We start from the raw sequence: 18,591 nt of genomic DNA on the forward strand, positions 1-18,591 counted from the left end.
TTCCATTCAGCCAGATTCAGGCAATTGTGAATGATGGTTGTTCTGTAGTTTAGTTGTAATTTTCATGTGGTTGTGGGAGGTGGCAAGTATTGAATTTACTTACGTTACCATCTTGATTGGCAATCCACAGACTTGAGCAAGCTCCTCATATGCAAGTGGATCTCTGAAAACCAAGGGGCATTTTTTTCCTAACCCGTAAAAATATCTGTCTCTACTGTGGCTCCCAGGCAGGGGAACATGGCCAGGAGCCCCCTGAGGGCATCATAAACGGTCCAGGTGGTGCCCTCCTGCATGCTCCACTGAGATCCAACTGCCAAAAGGTTCACAGTAAGGCACACAGGTGCATCAGGCTCCCGGCCAATCTTCCTCTATGTACTTATATGGTAGTTCATTCTTAATCATTGCTTTTTAGTATTTTTGTGCTGTTAAAGGACATTTCACTCAAACTAGAGTAGACATCCTACCCATTGACAGATTGCATGGAAACATAAAAGTCATGATTGCACAGAAAGATATCAAATAATCTGTATTTGTAGATGACAAGACTGTGATCATGGAAATTCTGAATCTACAAAATATTAGAAATAAGGGAACTTAGCAAGATGGCTGAATATAAAGTCAATATGTAAATATCAGTAGTGTTTCTATATACTAGCAACAAACAAGTAGAATATAAAAAATGTTAAATGCTATTTAAAATAGCATAGAAAATCAAATACCCAAGAATAAATCTAATGATATTTAACACCTTTACACTGTAAACTACAAAAGATTGTTGAGAGAAATTAAAGACCACTTAAATAAATGGAGAGTGGTATGGTATTCATGGATTGGAGGACTCAATATTAAGATGTCAGTTTTCCCCAAACACATTTATATAGCCAATGTAAGCCTAATTAAAATGCCAGTATTTTGTTTTGTTTTGGGAATTGACAAGCTCAGTATAAAATATGTAAATACATAAAAATAAATTTTGTAAAATTTGTAAAATAATGTAAATACAAAGAACTTAGAAGAGCCAACACAATGTTGATGCAAAAGATATAGGAGTTAAAGACATATTATAAGGGTACATTAATTAAATGTGATACTGGTATGAGGTTAGGAAAACAGACTAATAGAATGAGAACCTGGACACAGACCCACATATATGTATGTGGCCATCTATTTTACACAGGTGTCATAAGAATTTAATGGGGGAGCCTCAGCTTCTGGTCAAGATTGCAATGTATGTAAATGTGGTACTCTCACTCTCCCACAAACACATCAAAATTACAACTAAGATACAGAACAACCATCACTGAGACTGCCTAAAATCTAGCTGAATAGAAGTCCTATAACTAAAAATATATAGAAGAAGCCACATCAAGACTGGCAGGAGAAGCAGACACATGAAATGGGCTGTACCCACTCATGTGTGGTGTTCACAAATCAGGAGGGATTATCTCAGCTGTGGAGGTACCCCAAGGAGTAAGGGGTCCAAGCTCCATACCAGGCCCCCAAGACCATTGTTCCAGTACCAGAAAGAGAAATCCCCATAACTTCTGACCGTGAAAACCTGTGAGGATTGTGGCTAAGTGAGATGGAAAGCTTCTGGAGTCCCAGGCAGTCCCTCCTAAAGGGCCTATTTACAATTTTACACAGACTCACTCACTCTCAGCTCCAGTGCTGGGGAAGCAGCTCAGAGGTGATGGACATATGGGGAGGAATTGAATTGTCTAGCATCCAGGCAAGGGCTAAAGGGATAGCTTTCTCCCAGAGAGAAGTCCTAGCAGAGGCCATTGTTCCTCTAATCAGTCCTGTCCCCACAGTTCCACCAGGTGGGGGCCGTATCTGAGTCTCCATCAACTTGGCTAACATTGTCTGGCCCTCTCCGGTGATTTCCTGAGACCTTGCTCCACCCACTTCTGGGCCCACCCAAGCCATTTCCAGCAGCTTTTCCATACAGATGACTGCTCTTGGCTCATGCTTCAGACTTTACAAAAATCTCTCAAACAAGCAGAATCTAGCTGCAACATGGCTTGTACCTCTTGCTAAGTGGTCCCAGGCACAGCAATAGCAGCAGCAATAACGGTCTCGGTTCATAGCTTGGCCTCTTTCAAGCACTTCTATGCCCAGCCCAAGTACCAGCCATTTTCAGATTGCTCTGTAGCTCTTGCCAGGTAGCCCCAGGGAGGGCACAAGCAGTGGCTGATCTTGGCCTGCCACTACCAGGAGGCCCCAGAGTCGGCACACATGGTAGACAGCTTCAGACCACTCTGAAGAACCTCCATAACTAACACACTCAAGGGGTGGACTCAGAAGGCACCAGTGCACTGCTGAAGGGAATCCTGCTCTGTGGCATTGGTCCCTGCACAGAAGATCCTCCGTGGTGATCGAGGTCAGTCCTCGCAGCCTATTCTCCCATTGACATGCCAACAGCAGTCAAGGCTCTACTACAACCGCAGGGCACACAAAATCCACACAAGGATACACCTGGAGCATCCAGATCAGGGGACCAGGGACACTCTGCTACTGGGGCCTCATAGGACACATACTAATAAGGCCACTCTACCAATACCAGGACATAGCATCTCTACTTAATACATAGAAACAAGCACAAAGGGGCAGCCAAGGTGAGGAGACAAAACACGTCTCAAATAAAAGAACACAGCAAAACGTCAGAAAAAGAACACAATGGAGACTAGCAGTTTACCAGATGCAGAGTTCAAAACACTGGTTATAAGGATGCTCAATGAACTTAGGGGAAGAGTAGATGAACTTAGTGGGAACTTAATGAAGAGATAAGAAACATAAAAATGGAACTTGAAAAAAAAAAAAACCCAGTCAAAAATGAAGAATGCACTAACTGAAACGAAGACTACGTTATAGGGAATCAACAAGAGTAGATGAAGCAGGGGATCAAATCAGAGATTTGGAAGATAAGGAAGGAAAAAACAATCAGAACAGCAAAAAGAAAAAAAGAACAAAAAAATATGAGGATAGTATAAGGAGCCTCTGGGACAACTTCAAGCATACTAATATTTGCATAATGGGGCTGCTGCAAGGAGAGAGAACAAGAAATTGAAAACCTATTTGAAAAATAATGATAGAAAGCTTCCATTACTCAGAAAAAATGACCCAACCATTCCAATTTTGAGTAAACTGGAGAACCTCAAAACACTAAATCAAATGATATAATCAATCATCCATATGTTCATTGCAGTATTATTTACAAGAGCCAAGATGTGGAAATAACCTAGTGTCCATCAATAGATTAATGGAAAAAGATATGGGGCGTATATAAATAGAACATGACTCAGTCATAAAAATGAATGAAATCTTGCCATCTGCAACATGAATGGGCAGAGTATTGTGTTTAATGAAATGTCAGGGAAATGCAAATGCTATATTTCATTTCTTTGTGGACTCTAAAAAATAAAATATATAAACAAGTAGAGCAGAAACAGACTCATACATACAGATAACATTTTGATGACTACCAGAGGGGAGGGGTGTTGGAGGGATTGTGAAAAATGTGAAGGGATTAAGTACAAATTGATTGTTACAGAATAGCAATGGGGATGCAAAGTACAGCTTAGGAAATATAGTCATTACTGCAGTAACTATGTATGGGGCCCTCTTGGTTAGCTCAGTTGGTTAGGATGTCATACTGATAGGCCAAAGTTGCAGGTTTGATCCCGATCAAGGCACATACAAAAACCAACCAATGAATACATAAATAAATGGAACAACAAATCAATGTGTTTTCCTTTCTAAAATCACTTTTTAAAAGTTTATTTTTAGAGAGGGGGAGGGAAAAAGAGAGGGAAACATCATGTGAGAGAGACATCCATCAGTTGCCTCTCGCATGCTCCCAACTGGGGACCTGGCCTGCAATTCCAGGCATGTGCCCTGACAGGGAATTGAACATGTGACCTTTTGGTTTGCAGGCCAGGACTCCCCTTAACCTGAATCCACTGAACCACACCAGCCAGCACTCTAAAATCAGTTTTTTTAAAAAGCCATGTATGGTGTCAGATGGGTAGTAGATTTATTGGGGTGATCACTTCGTAAGTTATGTAACTGTCTAATCACTGGATTGTATACCTGAAACCAATATATTTTATGTCAACTGTAATTGAAAAATAAATTATTTTAAAAAAATTTACTGGGGGAAATGAGAAATGGTGGTGTTTTTTAGTAAGTAGGACTGAGTCAATTGGACATCCATATAAGGGGAAAATAAACCTTGATTACAACTTCATATTTTTTACAAAAATTAATTTGTGATAAATCAGACCTGGATGTGAAAGGTAAAATAAATGGCATCTAGAAGAAAACATGGACTATCTTCATAGCCTTGGCAAAGGTAAAGCTTTATTATATAGGATACAAAAACGCATTAATCATAAAATATCAGCAAAACCAGGTTTACCTCAAACATTTCTGTAATTCTTACCTTCTTCTCCATCTCTACGATCGTTGACCTATTTTAAGTGTCACTTTGGTTTGGGGGGTGGGGCAGAACACACCACACGAAGATGTGCCCCAGTGGTATGCTGACTACTTTGATGTAAAGGCAATGTTAGCTTCAGGCTCAAACTTCTGCCCTCCTCCCCCAAGCACCTATAGGAATTTGCATTAGAAGTTTTGCCTATTAGAGATTATCAGAGATAATTTCTTTTGACTTATTTATAGGGCAGGGCAAATTACCAATTACTGAATGTCTGCTCTTATCATCCTACAATGACCTTTTGAAGTTCCGAAGGCATCTTATCTCATCCCCAGCTCTGAATGTCTCCTATACCTCAATCCTCCTTTTTATCTCTGAACATGTCAGGTATTCATGGTCTCCGACTTTCTCATGTATATGAGATTCCCAAGCATATGCTATTAACTTTGATTTCCTCTTGTCAATTTGTCTTGTGATGATTTGATTATTTGACAAGCCAAAGGAACCAGAAAGGGAAATTATCTCCCTTCCCCGCACCTGTAAAACAGCACCTGTCCCTCCCACAGCTCTTCACCTTTTCTCTTTATTTTTCCACAGCACAGAGAGCATAATCTATTTACTTAAAATGCACATTTCACTTTACTGCCTTTTTTTGATTAAAAATCCTGTAATGGGTTAGCATCATTAAGAGAATCACATCCTAGCTTCTCAGCATACCACACATCTAGTTCTTTTTACCTGGCAAGTCACTTCTCCAGCCAGTCTGCGTCTAACATGAATTTTGGCTCTAATTTCAGAGTTCACGTCACGTTTTCTAACACACATCCTATTTTGAATTACCTTTTCCATTTCCATCAAGCTATGGTAATTCTAATTCATCTTTAGAGGCTGACAGGTATTGCATCTTTGAGGAACCCATTTCTATAGCTTATGTTCCGCTAGATGACCCACCTTGCTGTCACATGACTATTCCCCTTCTTTCATTTTACCACTTAGAACAGCATTACTTTAAGTTTCTGCAGAGCATTTAACACTTTTGAATCCCAGGGCTTATCTTAGATTTTGGGTGTACTAATATTCAAGCGTAGGGACTTGTTTATCTCTACTGACTGAGCCGCTTACTCCCACTCCCTCTTGCTCCTCCCATCCCTCAGAGAGTAACTTGCTGGAAGCTTCATCTGATCCAAATACGTCAGGGGCGGCTGAGCGAGAGCCTGGCCGACTAGGCCGAAAAGAAAAGCAGCAATGAGACAACTTCAGGTCACTTTCCTCCTTTGAGTGCCTTCCGAAAACAAAAACAAAAACAAAAATCTTTTCTTCCTAATTAGGAAAACCAAGTGGAAAGAAAACCTTGGCCTGTGTTTTTCTGGCACATAGAGCAGTTTACCGCACCGGAAGGAAAACGCCTCGCTCCGTCTATCCTCTGCAGGAACAAAATGACTTCCGGCGAGTCCTGAGTTAGGACTCCCAGCGCCGAGATCTCAGGAGCGACGCCCTGCCACACCGGAACTTTCACCCGGAAAACAACCCGTAGCGGCAAATGACGTCACGGGGCACGAAAGCCGTGGTTGCCTCCGGTAACCTTAAAAGCTGTGATGAATTGTGTCAATGGAGCACCATGTGACTTGTTGTTAATAGGCACACAAACGCCCCCAAAAGCCACACACTCCTGAGGGATACAAAACGCTATAAAAGTTCTTTTAAGCTACTACTACCCCAGAAGTCTCTCTCAGAGTACGGGCGCGCGTTGAAAAACGGCCTACTAAGACCGCCGAAGCCTTCGTAACCAGGACTGCGAGGGGCGGGGACTGGGCGTCCTGGTGACCGGAAGCGGAGTGAGCCGGCTGACTCGTACCTCCAAGGTCCCAGCGAGCCCCGCGCTTGCCTTTCGCCTCTCCTCCCCCGGCGGCACGCTGCGTGGCTGCTCGTTGGCTACTTAGGAGGAAGCTCGGTTTGTGTCTCTCCAGAAGTTTCCCCCTTGGGCGGCGGCGGAGCTTCTATCGTCCGTAATAGCAGCTCCAGCAACGGCAGCAGTGAGTATTAGGGATGGCGGCGGCTGCAGCAGGACATACAACAGCCCAGAGGTACATGATTTCTCTTCTTTTGGGTATTTATTTTTATCCTCTCCCCCTTTTCCTTGGTTAGTGAGCCCTGCTCAAGTCGTTGTTTTCTTGGCAGGTTTCTCCCGAGCTTCTCAGATGCTCTGGTAGACGAGGACCCCCAGGCGGCGTTAGAGGTGAGAGAACCGGTCTCAGCCTGCTCTACTTTCCTTTGGGCAATGCCGGGAACTCGGCCTCTTCCCAGCACATGCCTCTCTGGGATCGGGTGGGCTGTTTTTGCGCTGTCTCATCCCTAATATTGACAAACTCTTGACTCTCTTTTTCTCTTCCATATTGTCCTGGCTACCCCAGATCTCTGTTCTTGCAGCCTCCCACTCCTAGACTGTTTCTGTATACTCGCGTCTATTTAGAAAGACTGTTTTCTGTAGTTGACATCCATAGTTGGCTTGGAAGGATTTTTTTTTTAAATGACATTTGACTATAAGAATAACTGAAATCTAGGCTTGATGGTATTTGTTTAGTTCGTTTTTTCTGTTTAACAATCACCCTTGCCATTCGTATATACCATGCAATGTGCAAAGTGTATGGACTCAGAGTACCATAGCAACTGCCTTTTTCCCCTATGACCCTGAAAATTTCCAGATGCCCTGCTGCTGTTCATTATTGACTCATTTGTTTATTCATTAGAACAATATTTTTTGGAGTTGTTATGTGCCAGGCACCCATTGAAGTCTTATTTACATATTTAATTGACTTGCAAGGCACTTGTGTGAAGTGAAAGACTATAAAGCTTTAAAAGAGAGGAAAAGAGCAAGAGTTAAATAATATAAAGTAGTAAGGAGAGCCCAAGCTAAGGCTACATGAAGCAGTGGGTCACAAAATTTAGCCAGGGGTTTCTTGCTTTGAAACTCTAGGAAAAGAACCCAAACCCTGTTCTGTTGTTATAATCTAACACACTTAAGGTTACCAATTTGAGGCAAGAGAACTGTTTTCCTATGACTTCTAGAAATAATTTGCCACATTCTAGTGGAGTCTCTCTAAGGAGGTGATGTTTGAGCAGAGACCCGAGGGAATGAGTTTGGAAGCTCTGGAGAAAGCATTCATTTAATGCCAAAATCCTGAGAGTGAAGGAAGCCTGTACAAGGAGCATTAAAAAGGCCCATTCAACTAGCGTGGTCTGAAAAAGGATTATGAGGTGAGGTGAGGAGACCCTGAGTTAGGTCCCATAGTGCCTCTTAGGCCAGAGTATGTTTTTGGATCTGGATATGAAGACCTTCAAATAAAGTGGTTGATTAATTAGTTGTACTGTAATGTTTCCTGGTGAGGCCTCTGGGATCAGTAGTATAATAACGTTATAGGAGGTAACTGAGAATTTTTCTCCACAATTACTTAAGTCAGCTAATTGCTATTTTCAGAGCTTATATTTGTTATGGTCCTCTTAGGCTCAGTTCCTACTTTGGAAATTCAGTTCATAAAAGTTAATTTTAAAGGATATTGATAATACTTTCCATCTCACTTGTTTTACTTTTTTAAATTTTTATTGAAGTACTACATGTAGATAACATCTAAAATCTGCAACTAATGCAGTTGTTTTATGTATATGTATTGTCACACAGAGCAGCAATGTAGAACACTTTCATTCTGAAGCTTCTCTTGTGCTTCTTCACAGCCAATAATTTTCCTTTCCTACTGGACAACCTTCATTGTGACCTCCTATAGCATCAGTTTTGCTTGTTCTTGTACTTCACATATACAGAGTCACAGGCTAGATATTCAGTTGAGCGTAGGCACTTTTTCTTGCTTTAAACGTTTTGTGAGGTACATTCATACTCTTCTATGAAGTGGTAGGTCTTTTTCATTGCTGTGTATTTTTCCATTTATAAAAGTAGCACAATTTACTCCAACTATGGGCATAGAATGAGACTGCATGTGTCCAAATCCTGGTTTCGCGGTAACTTTGTAACCTCAGAAAAGTTCCTGATACTGTTCTGGATCAGAATTCCTCTTTGTAAATTGGAACAAAATAGGACCTTGAAAGGGTTAGATGAAGGTAAGTAATATGAGGTATATGTTGAGTCCCTTTGCTCTCTGTGTTTAGCCACCCTGGCTTGCTTTCTGTTACTTGAATTTGTCATGCTCAATCCTGTTGAGCAGTCTTTGGATTTGCGGTTCCTTTTGCCTAAAATACACTCTCTTCTGACCTAGCTCATATTCTGCTTGGGAATGAATGCTCATCTCCTTAGATTTTAGGTGAAATGTCACCTTTTCAGAGAAGCTATCTTCTCTGACCACCTTATGTTTAGTGTGGACCCTAATGTATGTGTCAAGAGAGCAGGAGTTTTTGTGTATATTATTTACCACTGTATTCTTAGTGTAGTGCCTGGGATGTGTAGACATGCAAATGTGCTACATGACTCTTACCATAATTCTTGCAACAACTGTGAGGTGGGTATTTGCATTTTCTAACAAGGAAGTTGAGGCTAAAGAGATTTAACTTGTTCAAGATTATACAGTTTAGAAGAGGTAAGTCTCTGGGTTCAGTGCGTTCGGGTCATCTTCTGGAGGAGGGACAGTGTTGGGGGTATATGATGTAATTAAAGGTTTGGTAGCTGACTTTGAAGGAGCTAACCATGGATAACTTTGTTGAGAGCATAGCTGGTTAGCATAAATGTGCATAGATATCAGTTTTGCATGGTTATGTGTTTTTTTCTCCAGCAGTGTCAGGCAGTTGAGGAAGGGAGAAGGGTTGATACTGTTTACTATCCATGATTGGGAATTAGCTGTGGATGGACGAAAATAGAAAATGGGATCAAATTAAGATACCCAGACCTAAAGGCCTTCAAACTTTGAGTCAGTCTGAGCAAGACTGTATTTGCTTTTAACTTTAACACCATTTACCTTGTTGGGTAGCATTTTATTTATTTTTATTTTTTATTGAATTTATTGGGGTGATATCGCATTTTAAAAGAGCTTAAAATTTTAAAAATTTGGAAATGTATTTCTAAGAGATCCTAGTCTTAAGCAATCTTACTGCCTTGAAAAGGAGTTTTTCCCCTATTCTGGGTTACCAGGTACTACTCTCATGGTTACCTTAGTCAAGATTTCAGCATAGTTATATTTTATAGTTCACCAGATTTTTTTATTTTTTTATTTTTGAGAACTATAAATTGCTTGACTGTAACTATCTGAGTAGGTATAACTTTGGACATATTTACAATGTTCCCAATTGGTCTCCATTAAATAATAGCTTTTTGCCACTGTAATTCAAATTTTTTGCCTTTTCAGATTCCTCCCTTTAGTCCCTTTGTATTCCAGCAGCCAGCAACTGTTGTCACAGAAACAGTAGAACTCTGAAAACAAGCCACAAGTCAGGTGTAGTTTAATACAGCCACAACTTGTTATTTTACCTTCACTTCTTCTGAATTATATATTACTTACTCCAAATAAACTGATTATTGTGCTTTATTCACGACTCACAAGTTTATGTATCATAATGATAAGTTTGTGCTCAGTCTTTCAGTAACTTTTTTTAGTAACAGCTTAATAAGTCAATTGCTTACTTAACTGAGTCACCATAAATTGTACTTAACCAACATTTGGTTTGTGTTTTTAAAGTGTATTTGCATGTTGGTTGTTTGAAATTCATAAGTTTTTACCTGACTTTTTTTTTTTTAAGATTTTATTTATTTATTTTTAGAGAGGGGAAGGGAGGGAGAAAGAGAGGGATAGAAACATCAGTGTGTGGCTGCCTCCTGTCCCCCCGCTTGCCCGTCCCCTTGGTACCCAGCCCACCACTCAGGCATTTGTCCTAGACTAGGAATTGAACCGGCAACCCTTTTGTTTGCAGGTTGGCACTCAATCCACTGAGCCACACCAGTCAGGGCTTACCTGACTTTTACGGAAAAGGAATGTTATTTTCTTTGTACCCACAGTGTCTGGCCTTTCTTGGTTACGTAATATGTATTTAAAAGTAGTTTTTGAATTGAAGATTTAGATACTAATATATCTGTAACAGTTTTTTGGACCCATAGTATATCTGTTTTGCTAAGAGGCTAGAAATTTGGTTTGCAGATATATTTGAGTAGGTAGGTAAGAAGCTATTAGCTTCAAAATTGAAAGTTTAATGTAAGATGGTATTATTTAACTTAGGAATTTCAAAGTATTAGAAAAACAATACAAATCTCAGATGGTATGTGAAAAAAACTTGCAGTAAAGAAACATTACCAAGAGGCGGTGTTTTTAGTGGTTAAAATCCAATTTGGAATCAGGCAGACCTGGATTTGAAACCTGTCTCTGGCACAGTCTTGTCCCTAATTACGAAGTGAGGGAATTAATCTGCATATTTAGGGGGAGAGCCCTCTAGTGAGAAGGAGCAGCAGGTGCAGAGTCCTGCTGGTATGTGAAGAGCAAGGAGGCCATTGGGCTAGAATGGAGGAGCAAAGGGAAGAGTAGTAAGAGATGATATCAGAGATAGGCGAGAGTCATATCAGGAAGAGCCTTTGAGGTCATTGGAAGGACTTGGGCTTTTGCTCTGGGTCATCTGGAAAAACGGAGAGTTTCAAACAGAGACATTATAACAAGATCTGATTTCCATTACTGCTTGGATTGGGACAATAAGGGTTAAGATGGTAAAAAATGGTTTGGACTTTAGGTATATGATCATCAATTATAGTATTCATTGGTTTGTGAGAATCATCACACTATTAGGTTAAAGCAAAATCAGTGTGGGGCTATTAAAATAATTTTACTTTTTAAGAAGACTACCAGCCCTGGTCGGTGTGTCTTGGTTGGTAGGAGCCTCATCCCATCAACTGAAAGGTCGTGGGTTCAATTCCCTGTCAGGGCACGTGCCTAGGTTGTGGGTTCGGTCCCTGGTTGAGTGCGTATGGGAAGCAAGCAATCACTGTTTCTCTCTCCCCCTCCCCGCTTTCTTCTCCTCCTCCCTTCCCCTGTTTCTGAAGTCAATGAATATGTCCTTGGGTAAGGAATAAAATAAAATAATAAAATAAAAAGACTACCAAATTTCTACGGTGTGTGAGTAGTAGGCAGAGAATCAAATTTTTCCTATTTGCCTTCATTTGTCCTTGGCCTCACTGATTGGGCTATCTTTTCTCCCATCATTATTGCTCCAGCTACCACTTACATACTGTGAATGGTCAGAGTGGCAAAAATTTTAATCTCTCTAATGTTAACTTTTAATCAATTGATAGTATGAGGTATTATATCTCTGGGCTTTCAACAAAATGCTGTAATTTGTTAGGGTTGTTGCCATTGACAGAGGGTAGAAGAGGACCTATCCTCTTGATTGTGTATTTATTGATTCTGTTAACCTGCCTGAACTCTAGATTTAACTTCCAGGGTTTTGTGTTTTTGTTTTTGTCATTTTTATTGGACAGCTTCACATTTTCTAGGCATCTCAAATTCTGCATGATCTTTGAGTCTTTTCTAAATTAGAAGGAAATCTGTGGTGGTCAATGTATATCAACTAAACTCTTCAGAATAAATGAGGTGATAGTTACCATGTATCAAGTTTCTACTATAGGCCAGGGACTGCTAAGTGCTTTACATAGATACTGCATTGTATTGTGGGCTTTTGTGGGGAGAGGGGAGGACAAGGGCAGATATTGATCCTCTTGCAAAGAATAGCTCCTAGCTTGTTTTGTTGCTGTCTTTGTTCCAAATAGCTTATGACATTTATTTGATTAAAAATCATGTTTAATTAGAGTTCAGTGACTTTTAAAAAACATTTACTTATACTTAACATGTTTGTATTTGTAGGAGCTGACTAAGGCTTTAGAAGAGAAACCAGATGATGCACAAAATTACTGTCAAAGAGCTTATTGTCACATCCTTCTTGGGAATTACTGTGGTAACTTTTCCTACAAAATATATTTTCTTTAAGTGTTACTTACAAATTTTGCCCAGGATACAATGAGTCAAATAAAATGGAGATTATATTTGAGGATTTTTAAATTGGTCTTTCATACAAGGTGTTAAGTAGCTGGAATGTGTCAAACATTATATTGAGTAACACCCATGTAAATTTTATTGGTGTCCCTCCTTCAGCAGGTGGGGATTTTATACAGATTTCATTTGTGGTTATTGGATTTGCCAACAGAATAACATCATATTTACTGTTTTACAGACTATTTAAATGAAGTGTTCTTATTTGCATTTTTTATAAGGAACGTATTTCTCCATTACTTGTGTTAACTTTACTCGGGATAGAAAATCTGAGTAGGGAAAAATTAAATACCTTGAGTCAAACTGTGTAAAAGATGTGAATGAGAAAATTAGGTGAATTTTGTGACTCAGAGTTTTATTGCCTGAAGATCTCCACAAAGGAAGTTAAATATTAGGCTAATAAGAAGATAGGAGGGTAATATTTATTGAGTCATATCTTTGATTAGCTTTTTCTAATTTGAAACCACTTGTCCCTTTTATAAACTTACAGACCTAAGACTGATTCAAATTTTATGTGTAATATTTATTTGTTAGGATCTGTGAAAAACTGACTAAAAACTTTTTTCTTCCCTCATATATAGATGCTGTTGCTGATGCAAAAAAATCTCTTGAACTTAATCCAAATAATCCCACTGCTATGCTGAGAAAAGGGTATGCAATAACTAATCATCCTGTTGGGTTTGGACAGTAGATAGGTGTTTAGTTTTTTTAAATTAATGGTAAGCTTTACATAAATAGTAAATTCTGTATTTATACATTCTATAACTGAGATAGGATTTAATTTTAAATACAACTTGTGCTTCTCTTACATTAACTTTAGTATGTGATAGAGGTGTGTAGTCAGTATATTTTAAAATAATGGTGATTGAAGTAACTTATAAATGAAACAGATGGATTTCAAATCTCTTTTTGTTCATTTGGAATTTACTCTCTTTGACTAGAGAACATCTGTTTCTCAACCAAGCAGGACAGACTACATTTAAATCTATGAAAACTCTGTATCTGTGTATTTTGTATCCTAGCTTGTTTCTGTTGATAAGCGTGACTTTTCTTTAAGAAATTTCTTTAATTCCTTATTATGTAACTATACTTTGGAATGAGCAAGTGTATACAATTAAAATCAAGAAATTCTGTCTGAAGTGAGTTGAAAAATTGGATATTAATGGGAATTATACTAGATGTTATATATTTTAGAATATCTTTTGGCTTATTAATATGTACTTAAATCTTTTAAGAAGAGAGAATACTAGGATATTTAAATTAGGAAGAAGGCTATTTTTTGTGATTTCATGTGTTTGTGGTATTTGTTTTTAATATGCTCATACAGGATATGTGAATATCATAAAAAAAACTATGCTGCTGCTCTAGAAACTTTTACAGAAGGACAGAAATTAGATAGTAAGTATTGAAATTATGTTAATAAATTAATATATTATTTCTCTTGTGTCATAAACACCAGAGCTAAATTTTGTTGATGTCATCTCAAGTTAATTATTGAAAGCCAGTATCATTTTTTTCCTTCATTTCATGGTATTTTTGTGTTCATTGCAGAAATTTGAGTTTACTTAAATATTGATTAAATTGGCCATTCTTTAGTATTTAAATTACAGATAAACTTTACCATTAGAAGCTAAAAACATTCAGTATGCTCCCTATACTTAGTCTAGTTTTATTTTTTTCTGATAGGCAAGTGAAAGTTTAATTTGCTCTAATGTTCAGAAGTCTGTTTTATGCTTTATTCATATTGCTTATACAGGAAATCTTACAAAGAAGATTTTTATTAAGAATTGAAGTGTTAGGTAAATTGTGATAGGGCACAGAAGAAACATGGAGCTTGTAGAGTATTGTGAGTTTTTAAATGTCATCTCTTTGAGAGAAATACAGGTTTTCCCTGCCATCAGGAAGCGTATCATCCCTATGATGTACATACAAAAAATTTTGAGTACTCCTAGGCCCCAAAAATAACCTACCAAATCATATGAAATAACACATAAAACCTAAAATAACACTAACAGATAGTGAAAGCAGGAATGATATGATAAATGCACAGTCTGTATAAAGAAAACATAATGTTTGTACTGTGTAGGCTCACTTATGAAAAAGGCTGACTGATTTCTCCGGAAGTGTAAGATAAGCAGAACAACACCATGCTTGTATACCCATTAATCCAGAATGCCTTTATTTTGTTCATCACAATCAGAATCCTCAGTTATGTTGTTTTACATTAAGGGCACAAGCACTGTTACAAGCTTTCTTAGGGTTTTCTAATATATATCTTCCTATCAGATACACAAAATTGAGATAAAGCACAGATGCCCACAGATACAGTTCAAAGACATGGCTGGTCGATGCTGAGATACTGATCGTAGATCCTGGGCTAGGAGCTTGGTGGGTCCACTCTCTCTGCTCTAGATGCTCATGGCTCCTGTAATGGCTAATGCAAAACAAATGCTGAATGCTTTTTTCACTTTTTTCATAAAAGCAAAAATCCTATTAGATTTTCTTTCAGTTAATGAAAACAAGTAGTAGTTTAGGTCTTTCGTAAAGGTGAAGTGGTGTACTGTGAATTTTCCAAAAGCAAGGGTTACCTATATATGAAAATTGTCATAGCAGTATGGATATTTGTACACACACACAAATAATGAGGGCCAAGAATCAAAATGTCTGCAGAAGACTAAAAGACAGTGGTTGTAAGTAATCTCATAATGGTAGACCGCATAATCCTAATTGTGTACAATCATTTTATCTTCATCTCATGTTAGAGTGTTATCACAGTTCTCTAAACTAAAGCAATGGTTCCTAACTCCCTGATTTTGATTTTGCTCCCTGGGGGACATTTGGCAATGCCTGAAGAGATTTTTTGGTTATTGTGACTAGTGGATAGGAAATGTACTTCTGAAGTCTAATGAGTAGAGATCAGTGATGCTGCTAAATATCCTATAATGCACAGGACCATCTTCCACTACAGAGTATCTTGTCCAAAATATTAGTAGTACTAAGTTTGAGAAACCCTGCTCTCAAGTATTATCTGGTTATATTTTAAAAAATTTACTATGTAGTGCTTTGAATATTTGCTTTTTTGTTGTTTATCTACTTGAGAAAGAGCATTAGACCCAACTTTGCAGAGGGAACCTACAAATAAGGAAAGAAGAGATTTAGGCACTTGGCTTCTAGATCTCAACCCAGCTGCTGGTTACCAGGCTGCCACCGCATCCTGACTGAGATAGCTTATTGGGAATTCCTTTCAGGTCTGATTTTGTGTGAGAAAGAAAGCTCCTTTAAAAGGAGAGGGGTGAGGGGAAATGTAGATTAATAACTGAACTGCTACGGTTGTTTGTGGTTAAAGTTAATTTTTTAAAAATTCTTCAGGATGGACAACTAAATATTAAAGCCTATTGGTATATTTATAATTATGGTAACATAATTATAAATTAGTGGTAACAATAGGATTACTGTAAGTTCCATTAGAACAGATATGTTTGTTTAATTCACTGCTGAATCCTCAGTGCCTAGAACACTGTTTGGAACATAGTATGTATTCAATAAGTATTTGTTGAATATATATGTTAGATTGTGCAGATGAGTGATTTTACAGTCAGTCTGCTCTTTCTAGGTGCAGATGCTGATTTTATTGTCTGGATTAAAAGGTGTCAAGAAGCTCAGAATGGTAAGTCTGTAGGTTTCTCGTGGTCTTCCAACTTAAAAAGAAGTAAATGTTTGACCTTTTTTGATTTAAACAAATTTATTTTTCACTTTATAACTTGTAAGTAGTGCAAAGTCCCTTAGGTAGGAATTTCCAAAGGCATTCTTTTTGAAAAATTTATTATTCTTAAAATTGAAAATGTTTTCAAATTTATAATAAATTTGAAAATTTATTATTTTCAATAATAGCATTATTGAAATAGAATTCGTATACCATATGAATTCTAATGGGTAAGTTAACCCATTTGAAGTATAAATAGCTTTTAGTATATTCACCGAATTGTGCAGCCATCAAAAAAAGATTGTGCAGCCATCACTATAATCTATTTTAGAACATTTCATTACCCATATAGTATGTAGTCTTTTGTGTCTGACTTTTTCCACTTAGCATAATGTTTTCAAGGTTCAGGTTTCAGTGACTGGCTGACCTACCCCATTGTTCAACTTAAAAAAATAAGTGTGACCTGTGAAGTGCCAGACCTTTCTCTCTTAGGTGATGGGTTGCATTCTCCTGGGGGTGTCACACATCCGGCACAACCTGGGGCTGCTATCTTTCTTTCTTTTTTTGAAATATATTTTATTGATTATGCTATTACAGTTGTCCCAGATTTTCCCCCTCAGCCCCCTCCACCGAGTACCCCCATTCCCTCTGGCAACCACCCCATCTTAGTTTATGTCCATGGGTCATGCATATAAGCTCTTTGGCTACTTCATTTCCAGTACTATTCTTAACATCACCCCACCTATTGTGTACCTACCAATTTGTATTTCTTAATCCCTGCACCCTTACCCCCATCATTCCTCTGCCCCCCGCAACTGATAATCCTCCAAATAATCTCCATATCTGTGATTCTGTTTCTGTTCCACTTGATTGCTTAATTTGTTTTTTAGATTTAATTGTTGAGAGTTGTGAATTTATTGCCATTTTAATGTTCATAGTTTTGATCTTTTTCTTAACTAAGTCCCTTTAACATTCATATAATGACTTGGTGATGGTGAACTCCTTTAGCTTTTACCTTGTCTGGGAAGCACTTTATCTGTCCTTCAGTTCTAAAAGTTAGCTTGCTGGATAGAGTAATCTAGATTGTAGGTCCTTGCTTTTCATCACTGAATACTTCTTGCCAGTCCCTTCTAGCTTGCAAAGTTTGTTTTGAGAAATCAACTAACAGTCTAATGGGAACTCCTTTGTAGGTAACTCTTGGCTTTTCTCTTGCTGCTTTTAAGATTCTCTCTTTATCTTTAACCTTTGGATTTTAATTATGATGTGTCTTTGTTGTGGTCCTCTTTGTGTCCATCTTGTTTGGAACTCTCCGTGCTTCCTGGACTTTTATGTCTATTTCCTTCACTAAGTTAGGGAAGTTTTCTTTATTTTTTCAAATAAGTTTTCAATTTCTTGCTCTTTCTCTTCTCTTGGGATCCCTATAATTCGAATGTTGGTACATTTGAAATTGTCCCAGAGGCTCCTTAGCCTATCCCAGTCTTTTTTTGGATCCTTTTTTCTCCTTGCTGTTCTGATTGAATGTTTTTTTCTTCCTTATGTTCCAGTCATTGATTTGATTCTCGGCTTCATCCACCACTGTTGTTTCCCTGTAAATTTTTCTTTATTTCATTTAGTGCAACCTTCATGGATCTTTTTTATGCTATTGAAGTACCCAGTGAGTTCCTTGAGCATCCTAAAACCAGTGTGTTTAACTCTACATCTGATAGATTGCTTGTATCCATTGTTTAGTTCTTTTTCTGGAATTTTGTTCTTTTCTTTCATTTGGGCAGTATTTCTTTGTCTCCTCATTTGGCAGCCTCCTTGTGTTTGTTTCTGTGTATTAGGTAGAGCTGCTTTGACTCCCTGTCTTAGTGGTGTGGCCTGTTGTAGAAAAGGCACCTTTAAGTTGTATGGGGAGGAGCCTTAGGAAATTGCCAGGGCAGGGCAAGCCATGTTACCGCTCTGTGGCTCTGTGGCTCTGTGTGGGGGAGGGCTCAGAGGGGACGGTACTGCTACCTGGCCTCTGGAGTTCTGTCCAGGAGGAAACTCCCCCGTGACTCACTGTGATGCCAGACACTTCATTTTTCTCCCCGTATGTTCCTGGTGCCCTTCCAGCTGCCACCCCTGTCCTGGAGCCCAGAGGGAGTGAGTCTCTGTAAGTCCTAAGTCTGCTCTGGGCCCTTTAAGAGGAGACCCTTGAGAATCCCACAGTTTCTTCCACTGCCCCAACCCCCACTTGTTTTTACAGCCAGAAGTTATGGAAACATATCTTCCTGGCATGGGAGCCCTGGGCTAGGTGGTCTCATGTGGGGCTGGGATCTCTTGCTCCTGAGGTATCCCTCTCGATTATTATTCATCATATGAGTGTGGGACCTCCCATTCTGCATCTTAACCCCTCCTACATCTCTGGATGAATGTGACTTCAATTCCCTGGTTGTCAGATGATGGGG

General features: G+C 38.7%; 1 protein-coding gene across 1 annotated transcript in view; it reads left to right on the plus strand.

Annotated features, from left to right (window-relative positions):
* Window positions 1-6,274: 6,274 nt before the first annotated feature.
* SUGT1 (SGT1 homolog, MIS12 kinetochore complex assembly cochaperone) overlaps window positions 6,275-18,591 on the plus strand; it is a 53,724-nt gene continuing 41,407 nt past the window's right edge. Inside the window, exons 1-6 of the mRNA XM_054586399.1 lie at window positions 6,275-6,519; window positions 6,614-6,671; window positions 12,274-12,364; window positions 13,041-13,110; window positions 13,787-13,857; window positions 16,073-16,126. Of these exons, the coding sequence (XP_054442374.1) occupies window positions 6,482-6,519; window positions 6,614-6,671; window positions 12,274-12,364; window positions 13,041-13,110; window positions 13,787-13,857; window positions 16,073-16,126 (382 nt within the window). The 5' untranslated portion in view covers window positions 6,275-6,481. The remainder of the gene's footprint in view (window positions 6,520-6,613; window positions 6,672-12,273; window positions 12,365-13,040; window positions 13,111-13,786; window positions 13,858-16,072; window positions 16,127-18,591) is intronic.

The sequence above is a fragment of the Pteronotus mesoamericanus genome, unplaced genomic scaffold, assembly GCF_021234165.1.
Source record: "Pteronotus mesoamericanus isolate MK-2021 breed Mesoamerican mustached bat unplaced genomic scaffold, CSHL_Meso_final contig_94, whole genome shotgun sequence".
Taxonomy (NCBI): domain Eukaryota; kingdom Metazoa; phylum Chordata; class Mammalia; order Chiroptera; family Mormoopidae; genus Pteronotus; species Pteronotus mesoamericanus.